Source organism: Vanacampus margaritifer, chromosome 2 (assembly GCF_051991255.1).
Source record: "Vanacampus margaritifer isolate UIUO_Vmar chromosome 2, RoL_Vmar_1.0, whole genome shotgun sequence".
NCBI classification, from domain to species: Eukaryota; Metazoa; Chordata; class Actinopteri; order Syngnathiformes; family Syngnathidae; genus Vanacampus; species Vanacampus margaritifer.
In genome coordinates, this window is record NC_135433.1 from 11917558 (window position 1) to 11943468 (window position 25911).

The 25911-nt window shown below is 40.2% G+C and overlaps 2 protein-coding genes across 3 annotated transcripts; one reads left to right on the forward strand and one right to left on the reverse strand.

Annotated features, from left to right (window-relative positions):
- Positions 1 to 6304: 6304 nt before the first annotated feature.
- On the reverse strand, positions 6305 to 16988 carry adsl (adenylosuccinate lyase). 2 transcript variants are annotated; one of them, XM_077559615.1, is made up of 12 exons: positions 16735 to 16988; positions 13368 to 13571; positions 11196 to 11240; positions 10929 to 11008; positions 10680 to 10851; positions 10544 to 10590; positions 9951 to 10041; positions 8922 to 8991; positions 8629 to 8776; positions 7678 to 7858; positions 6651 to 6827; positions 6305 to 6559 (listed from the first exon to the last, which is right to left on the reverse strand). In XM_077559615.1, the coding sequence occupies exons 1-12, from the start codon at positions 16876 to 16878 to the stop codon at positions 6473 to 6475; spliced, it is 1446 nt and encodes a 481-aa protein (XP_077415741.1). In that variant the 5' UTR covers positions 16879 to 16988; the 3' UTR covers positions 6305 to 6472. The 2 variants fall into 2 exon arrangements, with proteins under 2 accessions (XP_077415741.1, XP_077415740.1); XM_077559614.1 differs by having other exon boundaries at positions 13326 to 13571.
- A 1049-nt stretch (positions 16989 to 18037) lies between these two features.
- Positions 18038 to 25902, forward strand: LOC144045051 (GTPase IMAP family member 8). Its single transcript, XM_077559855.1, has 6 exons — positions 18038 to 18287; positions 19197 to 19761; positions 20721 to 20818; positions 20895 to 21026; positions 21351 to 21941; positions 23941 to 25902. The coding sequence occupies exons 1-6, from the start codon at positions 18257 to 18259 to the stop codon at positions 24012 to 24014; spliced, it is 1491 nt and encodes a 496-aa protein (XP_077415981.1). The 5' UTR covers positions 18038 to 18256; the 3' UTR covers positions 24015 to 25902.
- Positions 25903 to 25911: the final 9 nt, after the last annotated feature.

Sequence of the window (25911 nt, forward strand, 5' to 3'; positions counted from 1 at the left end):
GAGGTGTCGAATTGGGTGTTTCAAATCACATTAACGAGCCAAATAGTTAGCATCCACTCCAAGTGCACGAACACACAGCTTAGTTTTAAAATGCACCTTCTTCAAAACTATTAAGTGCATTTGACTGTTTAGCAATGGGGGATTTCGTCTTTGTGCTTGGAGTTTTGTACCATGCTAGTAAACATAGTAACATAACATCATCACAGCGTTTCAATATAGAACTGACTGTGTAAAAATAAGTCAGTTAGCATGATAAACAAGTTTTACCGTTGCATTACGAGGTATATTGTCCCCCGGTGAGAGCGTAGCATCTCGTCCCAGAGACTCAGCCAGCGACAAGCTTTTGAATCAGCCACGGTGTAAGGAGACGAAACGGCATTGCGATTTGATTAACTTGGTAAAAACAGCAGGCAACAGAAGGTAAGGGGCTGTTTTCAAACTAGCAATCTCCAACTTAAGTAAATATCGCGCTCTATGAATCCCGACTAAATGTGCAACTTTGACTGACAGGCGAACTTTGGTTGAAGTGGTAGATTCCATAGGCAATAATAACTTTTAATTTGTAAAATAACAGTCACTAAGTCGCTCCGGGTCACGTCCACTTCTATTCAACAATCATTTCCTTCCGCCGTCCGTCATAGGGCAGTCACGTGATCACGTGACGTCAATGCAAATGGTCAATATAAAGTGGCAAATTTGCCACTTTATAAAGTGTTTTGAGTTTTTTTCTCGGAACATTGTCCCCGCCCTCTAAAAAAAATTATTTATCAGTGCTATCAGCGCGCACGAGACTTGTTTTTATTAATTTAAAAAAATACTTGTAAACAGTCAATGAGTACATCATAAACGGAGCATAGAGGAAAACAAAGAGGATAAATACAAAATCTTAAAAAGCTTCACTTCTTTTTTTAACAACTTTTTTTTCCCCCACACACACACGTACACAAACATGGTCTCCCCGGTGGGGAAACAAATCAACGGCGCTTTTTTTAAATTAGTATTTATTTATTTTTTTCTTCTTCTTTTTTTTCTACAACTTGAGGTATGTGATTGAGAGTGAGTGACGTGTGTAGAGGACGACGTGTGTAACGGACACACTCGACCGCGGAGCCGAAGAAATACGCAAATCTTCACTTTGGCCGGAGTTTATAGAAACCTTTTTTTGTAATGAAAAAAATGCCCGCGGACGTGTGGATGACAGGGCAAGCCGCAGAAAAATATCTCCCGTTTGCAAAAAAAACAGCTACGTGTATACATGGCCTCAGAGTAGTCAACTTAACTACTCCACGTTGACATTTGGAGTTTGATGTCGATTCGTCACTGATCACACGAGCGACTCAACTGTCATCACAACGTCCTTCCATTTTCTGCACCGCATATCCTCATTTGCGTCACATGTGTGCTGGTGCTGATCCCAACTGAAAAAAAGTGCCCCAATTAACTTCTACACTTTCTTACATTAACCCAACTGTAAGGGGGAGCCAAAAAAAATAAAATTCTGATGGCAGCTTAAAACCAACCTTCTCATACATCCTAACACGCACACGCATTTAGATCACTACAATGCAGGCTCTTATCACCAAAAGCTAAAAGGTCGACCTATAGCCGTTAGTCACAATCATGACAATCTGTTAGCCATAAGTGCCTCAGAGGGACCCCACACTTGCACACTCACGCACACACGTGTGTGCCTCTAAAGGGCCAGACTGGCTTCATTGTCTGATAACATAACATCATATCTGACGGTCCCGGTCGGCAGCAGTCAGCCTAATTATATAATTATCCCTTGTCTGATTGCGCCTGTGCAGCCTAGACGAGGGTGGGCCCTTTGTGTGGCTAGATGGAATGCGGTGCGCTTGGCATTTTTCAGCAAAAGGGCATCTTTCTGGAAGCCGCCGCCACAAGGAGTGTGGGGTGAGATCACGGCTGCTGGTGCCCACTCGTCTTCTTTTCTCTCTTCTAAGCTCAGTCCATCATCCCCCTAGAACTTACTTAATATGTCAGCTGCTTCTATAGGCCTCTCTTTCTGTCTCTCCATCTCATGCTTTCACTTGTGGACAATTCAATCTCTATTCCGCAAGTCCGCCCCCGCTCCCCCACCACTCCTAATAATGCTCCCAAACTCTGACCTCCTCATCCTCTCTAAACCTTCTAAATTTGGCAGAGGCAGCTTTCTTGCAGATAAAGTGGCCTTTCCAGGTGGAATGTGCAGGATTTGGCTCTGTGGTGATAAGACACGACAGGTTGCAGCGTAAGGGTGAAACGGATTGGTTCGGGGGGTCTGCAGCGGTGTTGGATTGTGGTCCTCCATGGCTTGATAGGACCGTTGCTTTTGTTTCTGGTCAAGGGAGTTGAGCCCAAGCAGGTGTTCGGAGAGATTAGAGTACAAGCATAGAAGGCAGGTCCACCAGCGGCTCCTTTCTGAATCCAAGTCAAAAGCAACAAGGCGGGCGTCACATAAAACATGTTGTCCGCCATTACAATAAAGGACCCAGACCTTTCGCTGACATTTTCATCAAGGGCCTCTAAGACTTTGCACATGGCTACTGGTGATTTTATGAGTTTTCTTGACTTTATCGGAGGCCTTTTATTTTCAATAATGAAAACAGCAGGGTTGGGGGTGTTCTGGCACCCGCGAACTCCTTCTGAATTCCTGTCTGTGAGTTGCTGTAATTTAAGTACATTTTGTCATTTTAACAGCCCCTCGGCAAGATAGAAAACTCTTTCATTTATTTTAATTTTTTGTTTTACTATCGTCACCATCTGAGGTGAACTCCCGGTTGGATGGTATTTCTATACTACTAGCTATTGTACACAGTTGCATTTTAGAGTTTTTGTGAAGGTTGAGAATAAAACTGAAATCTGATGAAGGGAGCAAGCTATATACTGTAGTTTAAAATGTACAGTAAGTAGATCATCAGCAAGCAGACTGCTGCAAAACACTGGCAACTGACAGCTCTTGAGAAATTCCCATAGAATTCCAGGCCATGCCCGCTGGTCAAAGCCCCCCTCGAGTCATCACGCAGCACGGAGTATGTGAAAGAATGCTGTCAGGAAAGAGTGGTACACTGGGGGCCAAGTATTCTCTTTTTAAGCTGGACCTCTGCGTAAGCCCCAAGCGAATTTCAAAATGCAACAATAAAATATGTATAAATACAAATATCAATATAAAATGTCAAAATAAACAATCTTGATTAAGGTATTACTGTGGGAGCTCGGTTTCCCCCCAAAACTTAAACAGTCCTAACAAATGTCACTAAATATGGACTTCACTGAAAGAACTTTTCACATTTTCTCTACACAGTACCCCTGCTGGTCGAAACTGAAGTTGTCTGTCCAGTATTGTTCCAGCTACTATTATTGTTGTATTATTTTAAGAACCCCTCAGGGAAAATCAATTACCAATTGGACCTGTATTTCTATTATGTAGATTATGTAGGTGGTTGTTCTCATTACGTTAGAAGGAAACATTTTTCCTCTCCTGTTCCCCTTCATCTATTGTCCGGCCAGCTGACAGATGGGGGGGGGAGAGAGACCAAGCGCAGACGCTTCCTGGTATTCTTTGACTATGCACTGAACATGACATTATTTCATATTGCGCAGAAAATTTATCATAAGGAAAGTATTAAAGGGGCTTGTTTGGAGTATAAAATAACTACATTAGTTTATTAGTTTGTTAACTACTTGTATTTTCACAGCTGTACAAATATGCGTGTGTGAATATAATACAATTTAAATGTATTACCTTTCAAGGGCTAGGATAGAAATTTACCAAGTGACTAATGGTTAAATGGTGCCACCATGTGTTAATATGCATTACTGCTGAATCCACTTCCTTCAGTAGTGTGTAGACTGTGTATGATTAATGCAAAGCTCTTCCAGTTGGATACACACTGCTTAAAACACAAATTTGCTGAAATTACCATCAATAATATTGTCATTATTTTTAGGGATGAGTGAGTACCGATACCAGGTATTAGTATCAGGCCAATATGCGGCCTTATTATAATGTTCCATTACTGGTGAGCTAGCTTTAAAAGAGGCCTGCAGGCTACTCATCTGGTCCTTTGGGGCTCCGTGGTGCTCGTGGGCACCACGTTGGTGACCCCTGCTTTAGGCCTACTGTTTACAAAACTGTATCATGTGCTTACCATAAGGAAGAAACCTAAAGTACGGATGGAAATATGAAGTGATCCGAATGGTGCAAAGACATGAAGAACTTTGTCACGTGGCTTTAGAAAAATGAAAATGTGTTCTCTGCTGTGAAGAGCAGTGAGCAGTGATAGTGTACACACTACTAAGGGGCTTTTCCACCGCCGGAACTTTTGGAGAACTTTTCAATTTACCTTTGTAAAATTCAGTTTGCGTGTTTTGCCACCAACAAAAATTTCCGGAGTAATTAAATTCCCCAAGGGCCATCCGAGTACTATATCAGCAGCAGGGTCTTGTTGAGATAAGTTGGAACTTTGAGGGGGTGGGCTGCACATATGGAGGACCAAAACTGCCCAAATTAACAAATAAATGACAAAATAAATGACTGAAAGTGAAAATAAAAACAGATTTAAAAAAAAAAATTAAAAAAAAATCTTAAAAAATAAATATAAATGGAAATAGAAAATAACAAAAAATACATATATGCATGAATAAATAAATAAATAAAAGTTCAAATAAATATAAAAATAAAAAACGAGATTCAAAAAATAAAAATTAATATAAAAATAAATGTCGAAATAAATACAAAAATAAATCTATAAATAGAAATAAATATAAATAGATAAATAACATTTCGTCTTGGCAGAGCGTCTGCAGCATGAAATAAATAAATGTGAGAACTCTAAGACGCTGTGGAAACACAAATTATAAATTCCCTGCGGAACTTTTACAACCAAGAACTTCCTTTACTCAGAACTCAAAGATCCTGGGCTTGTTGGTGGAAAAGCAGCTCGAGTGAAGCTCATTCCCTCACTTCAATGTAGATGCTTGGCACTAATATGCCACAAGATGGCACCATAAAACTTTGTGAGTCTTTCAGCCAATAAATGTAATAATATTTTTAACATATTGGAAAGAAAATCATGAATGTAAATGTGGTTCCTTTGAATTTTTTTCTCATTAAAATCAATCAATTGGCTTCTCTAAAGGAATTACAGTATCCACAATATATATTATATGTCCCCTGATATGATGACGTAGACAACATTCAATTGTTTTTTTGTTTTTGTTTTTGTGCAAACCCTGAAACATAAGAAATATAGCACAGTAACCTAATGTAATCAGAGCCCTCCATTCTGGAGAAAAACGTAACTGGGGGAGAGAACCAAAATAATTCGCACACATTACCGGAAATGAAAAGCTTTAATGCTTCTCGAAGAATTTCAACATCTGAGCAATGTGTCAAAGTGGAGTTTTGCAGACAAACCATCAGTGAATGACATGGCCCATGGCAGTCAGAACCGTTGAGGTCACAATTCAACTTTCAATAATGATATTTGCAGGTGAGTTGAACAGCTGAGACACTCATCAGTCCGACTGTATCCATGACGACAGTCTCTTGAACTTTTGTTCCCACAAGAAACACTACAGTTATTTGAAGTGTTGCAATACTGGTTTGGGAAAAAAAGGCATTACAAAATTATTATTCGTTTCTCCCGTCAAGAACTTCAAACTTTAACTTACATTATGAAAATATTCATAATGAATATACAGTAGTCTTTCAAAAGAAAAAAAAAAGAAAAACAAGACGCTCTATGCTGAAGAACATTAGATGTTCAGAAAACCAGCATCATCATTTCACCATAATGGGCCAAAAGCACCTCTAACTGTACATTTTTCATTTGTAAATGCATGTACTGTAAACGCCATCCTGAGATTGTGAAATGTTTTATGAGACAATGTCTCAGCATGAACTGTTATTCTTCGTCAAAAAAAGTACTGCTACTTATATACTTAGTGTAATGGCTTCTGTTTAGTAAGTTTTGATATGCGTTTGTGATTAACTACACAGTTTAATTTACCATCTGCAAAACATCATTAGTTCTCATTAGTCACGTGAGACGGAGCTTATACCAGCTGACTTTGGACAGGAAGCAGGGTACACCATGGACTTTTGAATTCATTTAAACTTTAAAGTATAGTATGAACAGTCAGTAAACGTAATTACATTTTTGAAGTCACAGAAAGGGACATAAAGAGTTCACCACAGCACTAAGCAAAATTAGGAATGACTCATCATCTTGCAAAGCCTTGAATAAATGAAATAACATTGGCTTTGTCTCACAAATAGGACATACGAAAAGGAGACGTATTCATTTGTTTACTTTAATCGCATTTTATCTTTAAAAAGTCATCAAATAATCCCAGATTTATTATTCTTAAACAGCAGGTTGAAATCAAAACCATCATAGAGAAATTAAGAGCCGTAAGTTACCATGTTGTCTTCACCATAATACCGCTTTTTATACATGGTAACGTGTTAGAGCTCAAGTTCAATCTTGACATCCATTTTGGACTTGTAAGGCTCCAGTAGAGGGCGCACCTCTTCTGATAGGAATCTGGCCACCTAGAGGACAACAGTAATAAAAACAGGTCATTTACGTAATCAGTACTTGACACCACCAGGAGGATGCTGTATCATCAAATAAAAGTTCTACCTGCTGGGGAGCACGACCGATAAAGGTCTTGGGGTCTAGTATGGCATCCAGTTGTCCCAAAATGGGGGCAAAGTAAGGGTCAGCCTGCACTCGAGACAGCAGGTCATTATCACCACCTTCCTGTTTGACCACAGCTGCTGCCTCCTGAGACAGGACGCGGATCTTCTCATGGCAGTCCTGAGAAGACAATGCAGTAAACATAATTCATAAGTGTTAATGTTTCAATGCACACTGTAAAGGTTGTACAGACGCTCCCCTACTTACGAACATTCGAGTTACGAACAACGGTACATACGAACATTTCTGCGCGTAAAGTATGTCGAAAAATGTTCGGAAAGAAATGCTGTAAGTTAGATTTTGTATTGCGCGTAGTGCTTCTTTCCGCCGCTAATACCGACGATTGGCGCTGTGAGAGCTCCTTGGAGGCTGAGCAACGTGGCGAGGAGGAGGAGGAAGAAGAAACGCCGGTCCCCATGAAGCAGGAAATAACTTTTGAAGCCGATTCCAGCGACGACGAAGAATCTCTCATGATATAAAATCCTCCTCTTCCTCCTCCTCCATCATCTCCTTAAGCATCGAGTACATCTTCCAAAAGTAAGTTAAACTTCATTTTATTTATCTTATTACGTACATGTACATACTGTGTGTGAGTGTCTCGCTCTCTCTCTCTAACATATACGTAGTACAGTACAGTACTGTACGTATTCTCTCCATTTTATTAATTTTTTTTTCAGTACAAACCAATGCAGGTTACTTGTACAAGCCTTAAACATACTTATATAAACCTTCAATATACTTATATAGGCTTTAAACATAAATTATAATACAAAATATAGCACTGAAGCAACTTACGAACAAATTCACCTTACAAACGATCGTCCGGAACGTAACTCGTTCGTAAGGTGGGGAGCGTCTGTAATGTTTGAATGTGAGTTTTCAACAATACATCTATCTATCTATCTATCTATCTTTCTATCCATCCATCCATCCATCCACCCATCTACCAGTGCGCACATTGCTGGTGTACCTGTCTGTTGCCTCCGGCCTTCACCATGGCCATGATGATGTTCTCAGTGGCCATGAAGGGCAACTCATGGCGGATGTGTCTTTCAATGACTTTGGGGTAGACCACCAGGCCCTCTGTGATGTTCTGCAGAGTGCTGAGGATGATGTCAGCAGTGAGGAAGGACTCTGGCAGGGAGATCCTCCTATATGAGAAAGAATAAAAAAAAATAAAGATTACTGCATAAATAAAAGGAAAATGGTCTAAGGTGGAAAAAACAGGTACAGCAGCGACATGGAGGAACAAGAACCAAAAGGCCATTAACAATGGCGGCAAATGACTCGGAAAAGCAAGATATGTCCTTCCCATGGCCTAATCCACAAGAGAATTGTTTGATAATACAGATACAATATGATAGCGATATTGATGACACCAGTCTTCTTTTTTAGTATCTTCTAGTTCAGGACATTGTGTATTTTTGCCACAACTAGCTAGTGGTGGGCAAAACTTAGTAGAGCTACATTTGATCATTTGATTTTTAAAATGGACAGATGAGACCGGTCATTAAAATAAAATGTGTATGTAAAATATGTATAACAACTGAAGTTGATTTATCTATTTTAATAATAATAAATTCTCAATGTCCTATTATATTTAAAATTGTTTAACTGCAACAACAACAAAAATGTTTAAAAGTATTTATTTGACTCAAATGTGTCCGTTATGTTTAATTAATAATCAGTTAACCAATTATTTAACGTGATCAATGAATACAAATACATTAAATTTTTAAAAAACGAATAAATGGAAAAAAAAATGCTAAATTAATGCCACAAATATTCCAGGACTTTCAGTCATGTAGATGCTCATTGGGCTGGATTAAAGACCGGAGCGGATCACGCTGTCCGCAGGCCACACTTTGCCCATCCCTGATCCAAGTATCATTAAGACAAGACGATTCCATGTGAGGTTGACCTGTTGGCACTATCATCCAGCGTGCGCTCTAGCCACTGCACTGAGGCCGTCTGCAACGGGTCAGCCATCAGCGCCACCAAATGCCGGGCCAGGCTACAGCAACGCTCAGCACGCATGGGGTTCCTCTTGTACGGCATGGCACTAGAACCTGCATGGAGGACAGAAGTGTTGTTACACTGTAGATGCTAGCATCAGAATCTTTGATTCATGTTATGAAACATATCAACTTCCCTTTTTTCTCCAAACACATTAATTCAATTGTCTTTGGTAAACACATTATTAAGTGAATGTACCGATCTGTTCTTTCTCAAAGGGCTCCTCAATCTCCTTCAGGTTGGCTAGAAGGCGGATGTCAGTACAAATCTGTGGAAAAGTACACTTTAATTCACATTGGCCAAATTACATTTACTGCAAAATGGGAACGAAAGAAAGAATAAGAGCGAGAGGAGAGAAAGAAAGAGAGGAAAGAAAAAAGAAAGAGAGAGAGAGAGAAAGAAAGAACGAGAAAGAGAAAAAGAGACAAAAAAGTAAGAAAGAAAAAAGAGAGAGAGAGGAGAGACATAAAAAAAGAAAGAAAGCGAGAGAGAGAAAGATATAAAGAAAGAAGAGAAATAAAAAAGAAAGAGGAAAAAAGAAAGAGAGAGAGAGAGAGAAAATAGATTGATTTGATTTTTGATTTTGAAAAAATACATTTATTTGCCGCTCTTATTTACATTCTTTTCCTAAACACACAGGTCGGCAAAGAACAATTCAATAAATAGACAAAAAAATAAAATGCTTTCACAGCAGAACATCGCTAAAACACAACACCTCTTCATTCACATCGCACAGTGCCCCATTAACAGTCCACATGTCACAAAAACTCTCCAGATCTCCAATAGAGGAGAGAGAGAGAGAAGGAAAAATTGGAGAAGAGAAAAATAAAAAAGAAAGAAAAAGAGAGAAGGAGAGAAATTAAAAAGAAAGAGGAAAAAAGAAAGAGAGAAAGAGATAGAGAAAGAAAGAAAAATTTTGAGGAGATAAAGAGAAAGAAAGAAAGGAAAATTTTGAGAAGGAGAGAAAGAAAGAGAGATAAAGAAAGAAAGAAAAAATTAGAGGAGAGAAAGAAAGAAAGAAACAATTAGAGAAGGAAAGAAAGAGAGGGAGAGAGAGAGAAAGAAAAAAAAAGAAAAATTAGTGAAGGAGAGAAAGAAAGAGAGCAAGAGAAAGAAAGAGAGAGAGAAAAAGACACAATTTGACAAGGAGAAAAAGAAAGCGAGAGAGTGAGAGAGAGAGAGAGAAAGACCACTCGAGGAAGGCATTTCTCTAAGAGTGTACATTACCTTATGAACAGTCGCTCCTAAACTGGCAAGGCTGGAAAGAGAGTCGACGTCCACTTTACGGCTATATGTCTGTCCAGTCACCAGGTAGGCTCTGTGTAGCACATGTAACAAGCATTTAACAGCTTCAACATCTCATCTCCACAAACGTTTTCCTCTCTGTGCTGTGTTCAATTACCATTGTCATTAGTATTGTTCCTATTGTGGTTGTAGTTTTTGTGTGGTGGGAGTGCACATTCTGTGTGCATCTAATATTTGGCCATTCACATACCGCTAAAGAGCAAAATATTCAAACCGCTCTCAGTACAACACTTTGGCAGTGAAGCATCCTTTACTCACTTTTCCACTTGGTTGCTGTGGAAGAGCGGGGAATGTGGGGAAGGAAGACAGCCAAAAAATGATCTAGATGCAAGAATTTTCTTCTTCTTCTTCTTCTTTTCCAAAATACTGAATTGGATTCAAAATTCTGGCATATGCAGGGGATACATACGTATCTGTGAATGTGTGTAATGTGGTGCTGATCAAAATTAGACTGCTGAGATCCAGCCAATTGTCCAAATGCGCATACTAAAGTATATTGTATATCCACAACGTACCTTTTAAAGCCCGCCATTTCTGTCACCAACCTGTCCAGCTCTTCCACCTAACGGAAGATCAATCATTTAACATTCTATACATGAACAGAATGTCTTCAATAGGATTGCGTAGGTGACTTCAATTGAAATGTGTCACCTTGTCGTGGTCTCCTTGAAAGAGCTGCAGGAAACTGGCCTGAGTGCCAGTGGTCCCCTTGACCCCACGGAAACGTAGGTCATCGCGGGCTCGCTGCAGGTTCCGCATGTCCATGGCCAAGTCCTGCAGCCACAGGCACGCCCGCTTTCCTACCGTGGTCAACTGCGCCGGCCTGCGGGCGGGAAAGGCGGTAGTGAAGTGGGGAAGATGACCGAGTATGCAGTGAAGAAAAAGAAAGAATGGACTTACTGGTAGTGCGTGAAGCCGAGCGTGGGCAGGTCAGAGTGCTTCTCAGCAAAGTTAGACAGTCTGTCAATGACTCTTGCCAACTGTCAAAACGAGAAAGAGAAAAAATCTCACACACGTGAATTTATTATTGTAAGCATAAGAGAGAAAAAAAAAATCACGACGCTCCTGTTTGAAACATCTGAGACCCACAATGTATCCAAATGACTAACTCTGCTGATATAATTGGATGAGTGAATGCACATTCGTGGCTATACAGCTGAGCCTCACCTTGGGTAAGAGAATGTCGAATCCATCACGCAGCATAATCAGATCCTGAGGAAGAACAAAATATCTTAAAGCGCACGAGTGGAACAAATGCTCTGGTTCACTTTTAAGAACACATGGTGCTCTCTGATATCATTAGGAGAGTGGATATTTTCTTAATTCTGCATACTCAAAATTAGGGGTGTGGATTGCCTAGTACCTGGCGATTCGATTCGTATCACGATTCATAGGTCACGATGCGATTCGATTAATCCCGATGCAAATCTATAAATTGATTATTGCGATTTTTTTTAACTCAAATTTAGAAAATACTAATCAGTAAACTTGTACATGTACACCGTAAGATTTGTATGAAAATGTATTTATTTATCTGAAAATTCAGGTTGCAGCCTGTTTCATGTCTGAACAGCACAGAAATCAAATATTAAGGCTTAATGTTCCATTGATATAACATTCTTCCATGCTTAATGTGTGAATCCTAATATTCCCATAAAAAAATTGATGTTTAAAAATCGATTCGGCCGCATATCGAATCGATTCGAGAATTGCGCGCTATAATATCGCGATATATTGCCGAATCGATTTTTTCTAACAATCCTACCCAAAATACACAACTATTTCTTAAAATGTGGATTACAATCATCCGCATTAGTTTTGGCAATGAGCTGGAAATGATCACAGCTGGCTTTGGGCAAGAGGCAGGATAGACCAAGTGCTGGACACCAATCAATCTCAGGGCACAATCACACTTACTGTACATTCACACCTGTGGACAATTTAGAGTCGTGTAACCTGGAGAAAACCCTCACAAGGCAAAGCACAATGTCGCAATTCCATTTTTTACAACACGCATCCAAAAATATACTATCATTGTAAATATATTGCTGCCGACGAGAAGACGTACTAGAAACTAGAACGTTCAAACATGATCAACTTTTGTCGCTGTCGCCGGGGGCTTCAAACCAATCAGCGAGGGTTTCGGTGATGAGCCAATGAACGCAGGGCATGCTACGCAGTGGGCTATCCAGCAAAATGGATGAGATCATTTTAGCAAGGTCTGACTATCATTTTGTAAAAAAAAAAAATATATATATAAAAAACAAAAAATAACTTATCATTTGTACGATACTTCACGTGATGATTTCCGTGACGTAGCTTGCTAGTACAGGGTTAATTTGTCTGGTAAGTTTTCTTTACCGTTTTTGTAACAGATAATATTAATAATAATAATAATAATAATAATAATAATAATAATATAGGAAATGGATGGATCTTTATACTGGAATTACATGCTGTAGTGAAACTTACAGCACGTGTTTACAATGAAAACGTTTAGATTCCCTCCAAATTAATAGATAATCAAATCTGTTTATATTTTTTCAAAAAATATATACTAACAGTCAGTCCACATGTGTGTGGGTATTCACAAATTATTTACCAATCTTAAGTGTTGAAAATGGCTTGCTCTCTTCGATGATGTAATGTTAAGGGTAATAAGGATAGAGGCCATTTTGACGAATATTGGCATCAGCCATTTTGAAGACTCCTACGGCCGATAATACATCAGTTTGAAAAAAGTGTTAACTTCAGGGAACTAATTATTTAAAATTTTCAGAGATGCTGCTGACCCTGGGCGCACTCTGCAAATTCTGTTTTGTTTGAAATTAAAACTAAGATAAGTGTATTTGAATACTTCACAGATACATTTTGGAAAACTTTATTTACTGTAGAAAACAATAGGGAGCTATTTACTTGAGTTTATATTTAACTTTTGAAGACACGCTACTGCCCCTGGGAGATCCCTGAACTTTTTGTTAGATTTTTAAAACAAAATTGTCTATTGATTAAGATTTTTTTTTTTTTTTTTTTACAAACCCTAAAAGTTGTTACATAAACATATGCTTAAGAATTTAAAACAAATCATGAGCTGGATTTTGAAGCCAATAGTTTCCCTTTTCGTGAAAATGAATATCGGCTCCAAATATCGGTTATCGGCGTCCTTGACTACTAATAATCGTATCGGCCGTGAAAAAAAAATATCGGTCTATCTCTAGTTAATGGTTGTACAAACATGCTGTTTTTGGGGCTCTCCTGAAGTGACTATTTTGGAGGTACAAGGTATACGTCCCGCACCAGCAATGCATGCGATGTTTGAGTCATTTGAGCGGTCATTACAGTGTTGTCTCCCACGTAGCAGGAGGTGGCTCCCAAGTGGATGATGGGCGCAGCGGTGGGACAGTAGTGAGCGAAGGTGTGCACGTGAGCCATCACATCATGCCTGAGTTTACGCTCCTCCTCGGCTGCCATGGTGAAGTCGATGTCATCCGCGTGGCTCTCCATCTCCACAATCTGCTCGTCGCTGATGGGCAGATCCAAAGCCTTAAAGTGGATGAGAGGGGTAAAACTATTTTGATACGTTTTTCTTTTTTATATATATATATATATATGGTTTCGCTATATCACTGATTCTCGCCTATTGTGAGTGGGTTTGAATGTAGTACTATGACGTAGTTTGTGCTCTCAATGAGCCACTGGAGAAACTGATTACGTAAAGGGTAAGAAAAATCTAGTATGGGAGGACCATTTTGTGTTAAAATGGCATACTTTTTAATACAGAAGTCAGTGATGTAAAATTAATGCACCGGTAAGTGAGGCAGCTCAGACTAGTAAAGCTAGTGTTTCAATATGTCTGGCCACATTTCACACGTTGATATTAGGGGTGTGAGTTGCCTAGTACCTGGCGATTCGATTCGTATCACGATTCATAGGTCACGATTCGATTCGATACTGATTAATCCCGATGAGAATCTATAAATTGATTATTGCGATTTTTATTTATTTTTACTAAAATTTTGAAAATACTAATCAGTCAATTTGTACATGTACACTGTAAGATTTGTATGAAAAATGTATTGATTTATCTGAAAATTGCGGCTTATAACTGAGCCAAAGCATTTAACAAACAGGTTGCAGTCTGTTTCATGTTTGAACAGCACTGAAATCAAATATTAAGGCTTAATGTTCCATTAATATAACATTCTTCCATGCTTAATGTGTGAATCCTAACCCTAAGTAAGACGTTTTGTTGAATATTCTCATAAAAAATTGATGTTTAAAAATCTATTTGGCCGCATATCGAATCGATTCGAGAATCGCGCGCTGTAATATCGCAATATATTGCAGAATCAATTTTTTTCTAACACCCCGAGTTGATATGCTCTTTTTTTTTTTTTTATTAAAAAGAATCACTAGGATGGAGTCAAGCATGTAATCGTGCATTTTTCATGAAATTTTTCTTCAATATTCATGTCATTCTTGTGTCATTTTAATATGAAGGTTGCTCAGAGTTTTGGGTCTTCTCGTCTGCCATTTTGCTGCTCTTCAGGTATAATTTGTTCTGGGGATAAAGATTTATTTGCGGGGGGGACAACGACACACTTTAAATCAATAATAGGCTCATTTAATTTCCAGGTCCCTTATCAAGAAAATGTCTGAATGTCAATTCCTCTTTTATGTGCTTATTTAATGGCAGCACGTAATGTGGTTCCAAGTACAGGGTTGTTTGAGCATTTGTTAAGGACTGTTTAAGATATGGAAAAGAAGCTCTGTGCTATTGATTTGCTTATTTGTTGTCTTTCCAGAGAGAGGCATGTGACGTCTTTGTGTCATGATTTAATAATCTGATTAGATTGGTGCTTTTTTGTTCAATGGACAGCAGCCATGTGACGGAACTATAAAATAGATTAACTGGGCAACTCGGCACCACCCCTAAAACTATTTACTACTTCAAGTTCTGGCTTGTTAAAGGTCAGTATGTTTCCGGGCCCTTATGGAGCACACAAACTACATTAATCTCAAGTAGGTCAGCGAAGTTTAGCTCTGTTGAAGCTCCATTCCGGGCAGCAGTCTCAAGCTGCTGTATCCCGTTACCAACACATTCTCTGCACACCATTTTTACATGCAAACCAAGACCACAGCGCAGCCGGCCAAAACTTTCTTAAGTCAACACTGAAAAAGTGCAACAAAGTTGAAGAACAGGAATGTCTGAAAGCGCAACTATGGACTGTAACCGTTTGTGAGGTCATGTGAAAAAGATGCATGTGAGCCTGGGTCTGCCACCAGTTAACATCATCATGTCTTCAATGTGATCATCATCAACACAGTCACACTGTGTTTTTAGCATATAATTACATTACAGTACTTACTGCAGAGGACATGCACTCAAGAATGAAGAAACTATTTAAAATATCTACAACCGCATATGGAACTCAGTAATTTGCTGACTAATATTATTTTAAATGAGGGTGTTTTTTTTTTTTAAATAAATGAAATATCAGCAACTGTTGGGTTCAACTGTTTTTTTTTGTTGACCCTTGTCGACTGAGATGCTCTCAATAAGAAAAAAAATATTTAGAAAAGAATCGCCACCATTGTGATTATTATTAGTATTAGTAGTAGTGGTAGTAGAATTAGTTATGTAGTAGTATTATCATCATCATCATTATTATTATTATAGATTAGGGATGTTAGAAAAAAATCGATTGGGCAATATATTGAGATATTACAGCGTGCAATTCTCAAATCGATTCGATATGCGGCCGAATCGATTTTCAAACATCAATTTTTTTATGGGAATATTCAACAAAACGTCTTTCTTAGGGTTAGGATTCACACATTAAGCATGGAAGAATGTTATATGAATGGAACATTAAGCCTTAATATTTCATTTCAGTGCTGTTCAAACATGAAACAGACTGCAACCTGAATTTCCAGATAAATAAATACATTTTCATACAAATCTTACAGTGTACATGTACAAGTTTACTGATTAGTATTTTCTAAATTTGAGTTTGTAAAAAAAAAGAAAAATCGCAATAATCAATTTATAGATTTGCATCGGGATTAAACTGTATCGAATCGAATCGTGATACAAATCGAATCGCCAGGTACTAGGCAATTCACACCCCTATTATAGATGGTATTGAATTATTGGATGGGTATCAGATGGGTATCAGATTATTCTAAGATTTTAACAACATGCTGCTAATGCATTTGATTGTGTGTCACATTTAGTAAACCCATACATGATTTTTTAAACGTACCTTGCAGAGTTATTGGCATGCTTACATAAAAGACAATATTTTGTAAGATATTTATTTTAGATATCGGAAGAATATCAAACAATATATGTGAATTTGCATTTGCACATCATGAAAGCTTTTGTATATTATCAAATAGTTAATTACTAAAATAATAAATAATTATAATTAAGTCAAACAACATTTGATTAAATCGATTGCATATCACGAATAAATACGGTATTATGATAATTACATATATTCTAAGTGCACCAACAAAATTGTTTATAAAACGAGTGTGTACGAGTGTGTAGCTGTCTGCAGAAAGCATTATGGTGTGGGGCTCCTTTAAACTATTTTTAGAGCAAGGAACTTGTTCTGCCTTCGTGAAGGTCGACACATTAGTACATGCATTTATATGCAATTATAGCAACGGTGAGTTCGGTTTTCACTGAATGTCAAACCTTTTCAGCCTTAGCAAGGTAGATCCACAGCTTTCTCCAGGTTGTGAACTTCTTCCTATCACTGAAATTGTAAGCCATTTCCTTGCTGGCATATCTTGAGACCAGTGGGGAACGATACTTCATGAATTCGTCAGCTCCTGCCATGATTCTCAACTGGGCTTATGCTCGCTCAAGATGTTTGACAGGCTCCTTTTCACAGGGACACGCGCTAACCAAGTAGCGGCTTAGCCTCTTCCACAAGTTGCATGCAGATTTACGACACTCTACGTTGCTATACGGCTTGTGGTTTGTGACATTTGTAGCGACATACGGCAGAGTGGAGTACATTCAGTTTACACACACGATATCAATAAACAAAAGATTCCAATGTGTAAATAATGTTTTTCTTTATGTATGTTTTGATTCTCTGAATCAGAAAGTCTTCAATCAAGGCTACTGGACTCTTCTTGTTTGATGAGTTTGTTGTGTGTGTTTTTTTCCCTTCTCTATTTCACTTTTTCCGAAAACAAGAAAAAAAAAACACTTGACAAATTATGCTATTAGGCTAACGATAGGATAAAGGATGGAAGGATAAATAATTCCCCACGGTCCATGAATGTTATATTACGTCACAGCTACATTTTAACCTGTGAATTTATTATTTTTAGCTTTTTACTGTAGATGTTTTATTTTTCAATTAATTGTAAATACTTTGTAATCCGGATTCATCCATCAGAAATAATGCACGCAAAGGGGACACTTTCATTCTAGATAATTGTGCGCGTGTGTTATATAACGTGCATGGCCATGCATGCATTTTACATCACTGCTAGAATTATTCATGCGGTGTAGCGGTTGTACGTCATCTGTGTCTGCGGGTGTCATAAAGAGTTGTGTTTGTGCTTGATGCAGCAGCTGCAGGATACACTCAGCTGTAAATCTCGCTTCTTGCAATTATTGCATATCCCCCCCCCCCCCCACACACACACACACACACACATCTCTCTCTGTCCATCCATCGTTCTATCTGTCCTCCTGACTGCAGTCTACATCCGCTGCCCACAGATGCTGCTGCTGATGCTGCTGAGCAACAGCGTTCTCGTTTGCTTTAAATGTGATGAGACATGTAATTGCTGCTACAAATATGGACTACACGTACGGAGGTTGCCCAGTCTGCTCTGATAGATAAATGAGACAAAGGGGTTGCTGACACAACAGAAGTGGGATAAGAAACAGAAGGAATGAAGAAAAAGACTGGGGCGAAGGGTTAAAAGATTACCAAAAAAGTGTATGTGGGGGGGGGGGGGGGCTTTTGAATGGCATAGGCAGGGTAGGCAGAGGGAGACCACAGAGGGCTACGCTGCAGTAGAATGAGGGTCAGAGAGGAAGAGCACTTGAGCTGCCAGCTTTCTGCACCCTGCTCAGGATCCATCGCCGCTCACTCTTCTCTCTGAAGAGGCTGCAAGAGGAATCCACAGTGGAGGCAAGAAGAAGACGGAGGAGGGGGGCTGAGGAGGAGGAAGCCAGAGGTTCTACACACAAGATGGCTGCTGTGTCCTCTGCCTCTGACACTGGTAAGTGTGTTTTCATCCTTTCATCCACCTCCAGCTCAGACCCTCTCGTTCAGTCAGTGGATTTCGGTTTGAAATTCTTGACAGTCATCCTCAAGCCTGAGAAACTGTTGCTAGTCCTCATGTGTTCAGCAGCGCACTTAGGAGCTGGATTGCTCACTAAGCCTTACTCTCCTCCCCATATCGCCCCCTTTACATCGCCCCCCTTTACATCACCCCTGCAGAGCCATTTGCTTAGGTAATGTGTACTGTATCATTTTCAGCATTGACATCTTACCTTGATGTGTATCATTTCTCTTGTAACTTTGTATTTGAAAAATCCTGTTTGTGCATATGACGTGCTTCCTGGAAAGTGTCCAAGGTTCCTCCTCTCTGACCCATATTTCTTTTCGGACGTAAAGGAAGCATAAAGGCAGCATGCTGAAAGGGTCGATAGGGAGGGAAGGACAAGAACTAAATTAGTAAATGAGAAGACTTTTGAAGCAGCAGAAAAGCTCAGATAAGTAAGACACATGGAAAGGCTTTGGGCAAAGAAAAATTACTTTTACACCAGCAAGTGCCACCTAAAAAATAACTGGCTCTCCATCATGTCCAGCATTCAAATATGGTAGCGTAGTAGCCTACAGACCAAAGTAATCATCACAAAGGACACTGTTTTGTGCCTAAAAGTACGTTTAATATTAATTTAAGTATGCACATTGTATTTAAATTATGATTTAATTCAAATCTATGTACTGCACTATCAATACAAACTTCAAGGTATTGAACTAAAGGTTTAATACAACTAAACTGTTCTAACTAAGCATGATTCTTTTGCATACCACAACGAGGGAGAGTTCCCATATTTGAGAATCACTGCTCTAGGTAGAGGCCAATTTCTGTGCTTAAGTACTTCTTACCCATGTCCTATAGTTTCAGCAGGGGACGCCAGGGGTCGTCACCCCCCTGAACGCCGGCTGCTGATCCTTGGGGGTCCAAAATCTGGTAAGACCTCCTCAGCCAACACCATCCTGGGAGAAGAGGTTTTTGATGCTGGGACTGAGACTACTCACAGCAACGTGGGTCAGACGGAGATCTTCGGCCGTCGAGTTACAGTGGTAGATACGCCCCCGTGGGCCATCCCCAGCGATGCAGAAGATGACACCGAAGCAGACGACAATGGAAACACTGGCGCTGAGTCCGAAAGCCTGCCAAGACCCCCGCCTAGCTTGGATAGTGAAGGGCCCTGCATGGGGGCCATCCTGTGCCCTCCTGGACCTCACGCAATCCTGCTGGTGGTGTCCGTCACGCAGCCTTTCACCGACACTGAAAGGAGAGCCGCGGAGGAGCAGCTAGGAGCTCTGGGGGGTGGTACGTGGAGATACTCCATGGTGCTCTTCACTGGAGTGGACAAGCTACAGAAGGGCGTCTTCATTGAGGAGCACATCGCAAACACAGGAGAGGCCCTGCAGTGGCTGGTGGAGAGATGTGGAAGCAGGTACACTACTGTATGCTTACTTATTAACCAACTCTGCGCTAGTGTGTCCCAATCACTACTAGGTCCACCTAACAATTAGTTATCGTTCATATTGAAGCATTATAGACTATCTGATGGCTCCAACATTGTGGGTCTTCAAATCCAGCATGACTTGGACCCAGTGCATAAGGGAAGGTCCATTAAGGCATGCTAAGCCTGACCTCAAGCTAATCAAACACCTTAGGGAAGAACTCTTAACAGAAATTGTAAGCCAGGTCATCTTGCCCAACATTAGAGGAATCATGAATGTTCTCTTCCAACAAATGGACCAAAAAAGAAAGAAAGAAAAAAACAGAACAAGAATCAGAAGTTGTGTACAGAAGAGTTTAAGCTCTTAGATGCATGTTAGCTTTAGGCTAGCTCACACGAACACAATACTAAACAAATCTTGAACTTAATTGTGACAGTCCTTGCCATTAGCAATTTCGTAAGTGGAACTCCCCATGTTGGATTCATTCTGAATTACTTCCCAATAGGCGCTTTACACTCTACCTTGAAATTAGACATGTCCGTGTGAATCCCCACTACTCGTGGGCAAGATGTCCCAATACGTTAGCTTAAGCTTTAGGCTAGCTCACACGAACACACTACTGCAAAGTAAAGGCAAGGTGCCCCAATACTTTACCTCAAGCTTTAGGCTAGCTCACGCAAGCATGATATTGCAAAGCAAACAATCCCTCAGGCTGTTTTGTGTTGAGTATCGTTTTTTTTTTTCTTGCCACAATCAGCTGAGTAATGAAAAGGCTTTCATAATTTGTGAATAGAAGGTGCTGGAAACAATAACAGTTTTACAGCTGATTTCCACGGGGGATGCACAAGATAAAAATTCTTAGAAGACAGTAGTAGTAGTAGTAGGAGGAGAGAAAATATAAACAAATGTGACTTTTGGTTGAGTTCCACTACGTTTGTTCTACCTGCAGGTACCATGCTTTTGACAACAGCTGGAAAGACACAGAGGACAATACACAGGTGCCTGAGTTGATGGAAAAGGTGGAGGAAATGATCACTGACAATCAAGGTTTGTGTATCTTCTTTTGTTTTGTACTGCCTCCTGTGACATTATTGTTGGATGAATGCCGGCTGCTTTTGTGCAGGCTGGTACTTTGAGGTGAATGAGCTGATTTTGCTGGAGGAGGAGCAGGCGAGGAGAGCTCTGGATGAGGAGAGGATGAGGATGGAGGAGCATGCTAGACAGAGAGAGCAGATGATCGGAGGTCCTCCCAGAGGTACGAGGGGCTGTTTGTGTGAGTTAGTGTGTGTGATGGAGAAAACGGAGAAAGATGAGCGCATATGTGTCCCAATTCTGCCCCAAGAAAGGATTTTTTTTTTTTTACCATTCAATGGTTCTCTTCTCTCGACTACACTGCTTCCAGTATACCGTTTGGTAGATTTTCTGTCCAATCAGATTTCCGTCTGTATGTGCTGCTCTGTCAATCTAATCTGCCCAAGGTCTTCTGAATCAGTAGTGCAGATTGGTTGGTCAGAGCAAAACTTTGAGGAGATCTGCACTCATGTTGCTCATTGTTTTTTCTTGCTTCATCTGTTGGCAGAACTAAGGTTGCTGTTGTTAGGTTGGAAAGGGGTTGGAAAGAGCTCCGTGGGGAACGCCATTCTGGGCCGTCGGTTCTTTGAGTCTGGCCAAGAGACGGACCTTTGTCTCCGGAGGCAAGCGCTCGTGTCCGGTCGCCGGGTCACCATAGTCGACACCCCGGGATGGGATTGGTTCTCCGTGCGGCGCACGCCGAAGCGCATCCGTCAGGAGTCACAGCGTGGCGCCGCCCTTCTGCGACCTGGACCGCACACACTGCTTCTGGTTCTCCCCGTCGTCTCCTCCCTCACCGCCAGGAAGAGAAGAACCCTTCTGTCCCACATTGAGACTCTGTTTGGCGACACCGCCTGCCTCCACACTATGATACTGTTCAGCTGTGGCGACTGGCTGGGCCGAACACCCATTGAGGAGCACATACTCAGAGGGGGCCGGGAGCTCCAAAGACTGCTTGAATACTGTGGGAACTATTACCACGTCTTGGACAGTAAGATCCCAGGCAAGGACAGGAGTGTCTCAAACCTCCTGGATAAGATTGAGGAGATGATCAGGGAGAACGGGGACAAGGCCTTCCTCCCTGTGCAGACCGAATGGCGTAAGTCTTGCAATTTTAACTTCTACACATACTTGACAATCCATAGGTACACGTGTGTAATCTAATTACATTCAATACAAGAACTGCATCAAGAATCGCTTTTACAGGGATGATGTTCAGTTTCGATTGACGTTATGGAAGGGAGTTGATTAGTGGTGTAGAACTGCATTGCGTCATCAGAGAGTCTTAATTTGCCCCACCATGACTCAGTATTTTTGTGGACAATTTTATTGTATTCAAAAACAGCATCACTCCCGTAGGCCTGTCATCAATTTATATCCTTAAGATGTCCTTGAGCTACAATGTGGTCATCTACCATGCATTTGTAATTCCGTTTTTACATATCACCGCACCCCTTGACCAAAAATATAGAATGAGCATCAAAATGATGCGGGCCAGCCAATATACCAGATGCCAACATGAAAACGCAAGGAGTATGAACTAAGTATGGGTAATGGGCCAACTAGACTGGCTCCTGATGTCAATTACTGGGTGGTTTAAATGTCAAGGCGTGTGCTTGGTTGAAGATAAGTGCAGGGAAGCAGCAAAGCTCGACATGTTTGCCAACAAAAACATACTGTATATTTAATTACAAAAACACAAAAGAAAATAAGGCACTTTGGAATCTCCTAGAACAGTGGTTCTCAACCGCGGTCTTCAAGTACCCCTATCTAGCCTGTTTTCCATGTCTCCCACAGCCAACACAGGTGTTTCAAACGATAAGCTAATCAGCCATCTCTGCCTGAAGCCTCAGGTCCTCAGGTGTGGTGGCTGAGAGAAACATTGAAAACAGACTGGATAGGGGTACTCGAGGATCGGGGCTGAGAAACTGTGTCCTAGAAACTATGACAAAAGGCAAAACAAAACAAAAAAGATTCAAAGAACCAAATTGACTACATTTACGCGGAGACATGACAGTGACAATAATCCGCCAATCCGTTGACTGACGCAAACCAGCAACTAAATACAAACAAACTGACGAGACAACGAGAATCACCTGGACAAGACACAGGCTGCTGAGGGAGCTGATTGGATGACACAAGGGAATTAATTTGGGTGAATTTGATTTCATATACTCATGCGTGAATTGAAGCATTCCGAACGAGACTTTCAGTGTGATGCAGTACACCACTACAAATTACAACTACAACTAATAACATACAGCTAAAATGGAAGTCAACCTTAAACATTTCTTGACAATAATATGTTTTATGTGACCTCACTAGTCTAAACATGACATCCTGATTAATATTACATTTGTGGAATATGAGTTTTGAAGCAAAATCCAGCCGTTTTTATCCAGCTCAGGGTGGCCATTTTGCTAAGACAATATCAAACAGAATAACATATTTAGATTGAACGGCTGTACAGAACATATTATTGTAAAAAAAAAAATGGGGGGGTTGACTTCCTCCTGTAACTCATTCACTGCCATTGACGACTATTGACGTCAAAAATTCAAAATTCAACTATTTCTATTAGTTCATTTCATTTCATTTTTTATGAAAAACCTATATTTTTTATTGTATATTAATAACAGATAAACAATTATCATGCGATTAATTATGATTAAACGCCCCTTATTTATTTATTTATTATTTTTATTTTTTTCAGGCGATTCCATTTTAATTGTAATTAATCACATGACTTCACTAGTTAACTAACGATTAATCACAAATTTTATATCTGTTCTAAATTTACAATAAAAAAATGTCTAGGTTTTCATACTCTTGTTAGCAAAAGTGGATTTTTTTTTTTAAACTCATAGAAATAGTTCAAATTAATTTTTGACATCTACAGACGTCAATGGCAGTGAATGAGTTAACTGGTTAAGACCAAATGTTTGACGCAGCTCTTGTATTAGTTGACTGTCCGCTGGTTATTCAACTGTTGACATGAGACAGAATGAAAAACCTGATGACACTGTGGTGCATCGGACTGTGTGATGTTGTTGCCTTGTCATCAACATTGTGTAATTGAATTGTGTTGTATTTGACAGTGAGCGAGGAGAGCTCTTACTCATCCGACAACACCGAGCCAGAGGACGACTGTCGAGGGTGCCAGCTGCAGTGATGAAAGTGAAAGCTAAGAGCTCCTGTGTGCGTTTACTGTTCTTTTTGAGTGTCCAGTTGGACCAAACCTAACCTCATGTACCTTTAGCCTCATCTAGATAGCCATTCTAGATGTTTTAGGAAATAAGAGGGAATGATAGTGAGTAGCTCAGTGTTTGAGGAAAAACACTGATGGATGTCGGACGAGGATCACTTTTGAGCACTCTTGCGGAAGAAACGTTTCATGAATATATTTACAGAATGAGGTGCCGCAGCAAAGTCCTCTCTGTAACCTAATGTTCCATCCACACACTGTTAAGATTTAGAGTTGAAGAGTCGAGTTGAGTGATGCAGCCAGCGAGCACATCAGAAGTCTAATCCGTTTCAATCACGAAGGGATTTGTCCAAGATGACATTATCTGGAGAAGGCAGCTTGTTGTCTCTTTCATGTCTGCCAAAAGACTAACAGGAGGGGCGCTTCATTCTGTAATTGCACCTTTCATTTTGAAAAACTCGTCAACTCTATCTCATGCTTTTTGATTTCGCCAAATCAAAGGCTTGGTAGGGAAACGCTTCTGCAGGAAAGCGACCCATTGAACGGCGAAACAAAAACAGTTACCGGTGCCAGATGACGATAGATGAGAAATCTGCTGGGAGCGAGTGCACTCACTCGCCAATGTTTGCTCACTCACTCCAGTACGCCTTTGCACATGAAAGCGGATCGTTTTATGACAACTATGAATCCTGAGTGATATTAAAATTGTAAAACGGCTTCCTTCATTAATATTTGATTTGTTTCTGCTCGGTGAGTCAGAGTTGAAGCAGCCTTGCTCTCTCGCTCGGGTAAAATCTGGCACTTTCACAGAAAAGCTGGGTAATGCTGATTGAAATGCTGCAGACATGGGTTACATCAATTTCATCGAATCAAAAAGTGCCCGTTTGCAGCAACTACAGGAGAGTCTTTGCGCTTTGGTCTCAGTTATTTACTTGGATCCTTTTTAACAAGTATATCATGATGGTCCATTAAGCTAATTGAGTCATAAATATAGTCTTGTCTGCAGTGGTTCTCGTGCTCAAGAGGGATGCAAACACCACGGGAGCGGCTGTATAGGAAGTAGCGCGGCGAGCTACCCAAGGCTGGCTGGCTCTGCTTCGCCATTTGTGCTAATACGTCCAGTACGGTGTGTTTGTTGACAAGTTCAACTCGGCTCTATGTGCCTCAGCATCAAAGCGTGATAGTGGGAGTACAGCCTTGCTGCAGGGCTGTTTCCTATAGAATACGTCAGGCTTTCGCATGCTACAGAAACCACATAACCTCATGAATCACTGGAGCTCAAAAAAAATAGGGCTACCAAGTAACTTTTTCTACGTCTAGAATAAATCTGCTATGTAAACCGACAAGATATATATATCCATCTGTCTGAGGCATGTTCGAACACTGCATGCAGATAAATGAGTTCCTAGAGATTTGATGGCAAACTTCACTTCTTTTCACCATTGCTTGATAACACCCATGGGAATATCTGCTCTGACTTCACGTCCCTGTGCTTTTTACGGCTGCAAGCAGAAATAAGAAACACAAGAACTTTTGCTTTAATGGCACTGTGCTTCATCTAATTATGTAGCCTACCGCAGCGCTTACAAGCATGACTTAACAGTTCGATACGTGGATGTTTCAATCGTTCGTTTGAATCAAGAGTGTTCCTCTGTGGCTTTATTGTATATGCAGTGTAATATTTACCGTGTAAAGTATGTTCTAATGTCGCTTTTAAGTGAAGCATTTTGCACTATGTACGTTTTGCCACTTCACTAGCTCAAAGTGATGTTACTTGCTGTGTTGCTCCTTGTAATGGTGACGGTAACATCATCAGCACTTTGTTCATTGTCATACAATAAAAGATACCGATATATTGTTGTGT

Excerpts from the sequence above, each read along its gene's own strand:
- LOC144045051 (XM_077559855.1), top strand. The coding sequence starts at position 18,257 with ATGGCTGCTGTGTCCTCTGCCTCTGACACTG. Across the intron at positions 18,288-19,196 it reads GTCCTCTGCCTCTGACACTG|TTTCAGCAGGGGACGCCAGG; the intron begins GTAAGTGTGTTT and ends CATGTCCTATAG. Across the intron at positions 21,027-21,350 it reads GATCGGAGGTCCTCCCAGAG|AACTAAGGTTGCTGTTGTTA; the intron begins GTACGAGGGGCT and ends ATCTGTTGGCAG.
- adsl (XM_077559614.1), bottom strand. The coding sequence starts at position 16,878 with ATGGCAGGAGCTGACGAATTCATGAAGTATCGTTCCCCACTGGTCTCA. Across the intron at positions 7,859-8,628 it reads CTGGATGATAGTGCCAACAG|GAGGATCTCCCTGCCAGAGT; the intron begins GTCAACCTCACA and ends TTTCTCATATAG. Across the intron at positions 6,828-7,677 it reads AGGCCGGAGGCAACAGACAG|GACTGCCATGAGAAGATCCG; the intron begins GTACACCAGCAA and ends TTGTCTTCTCAG.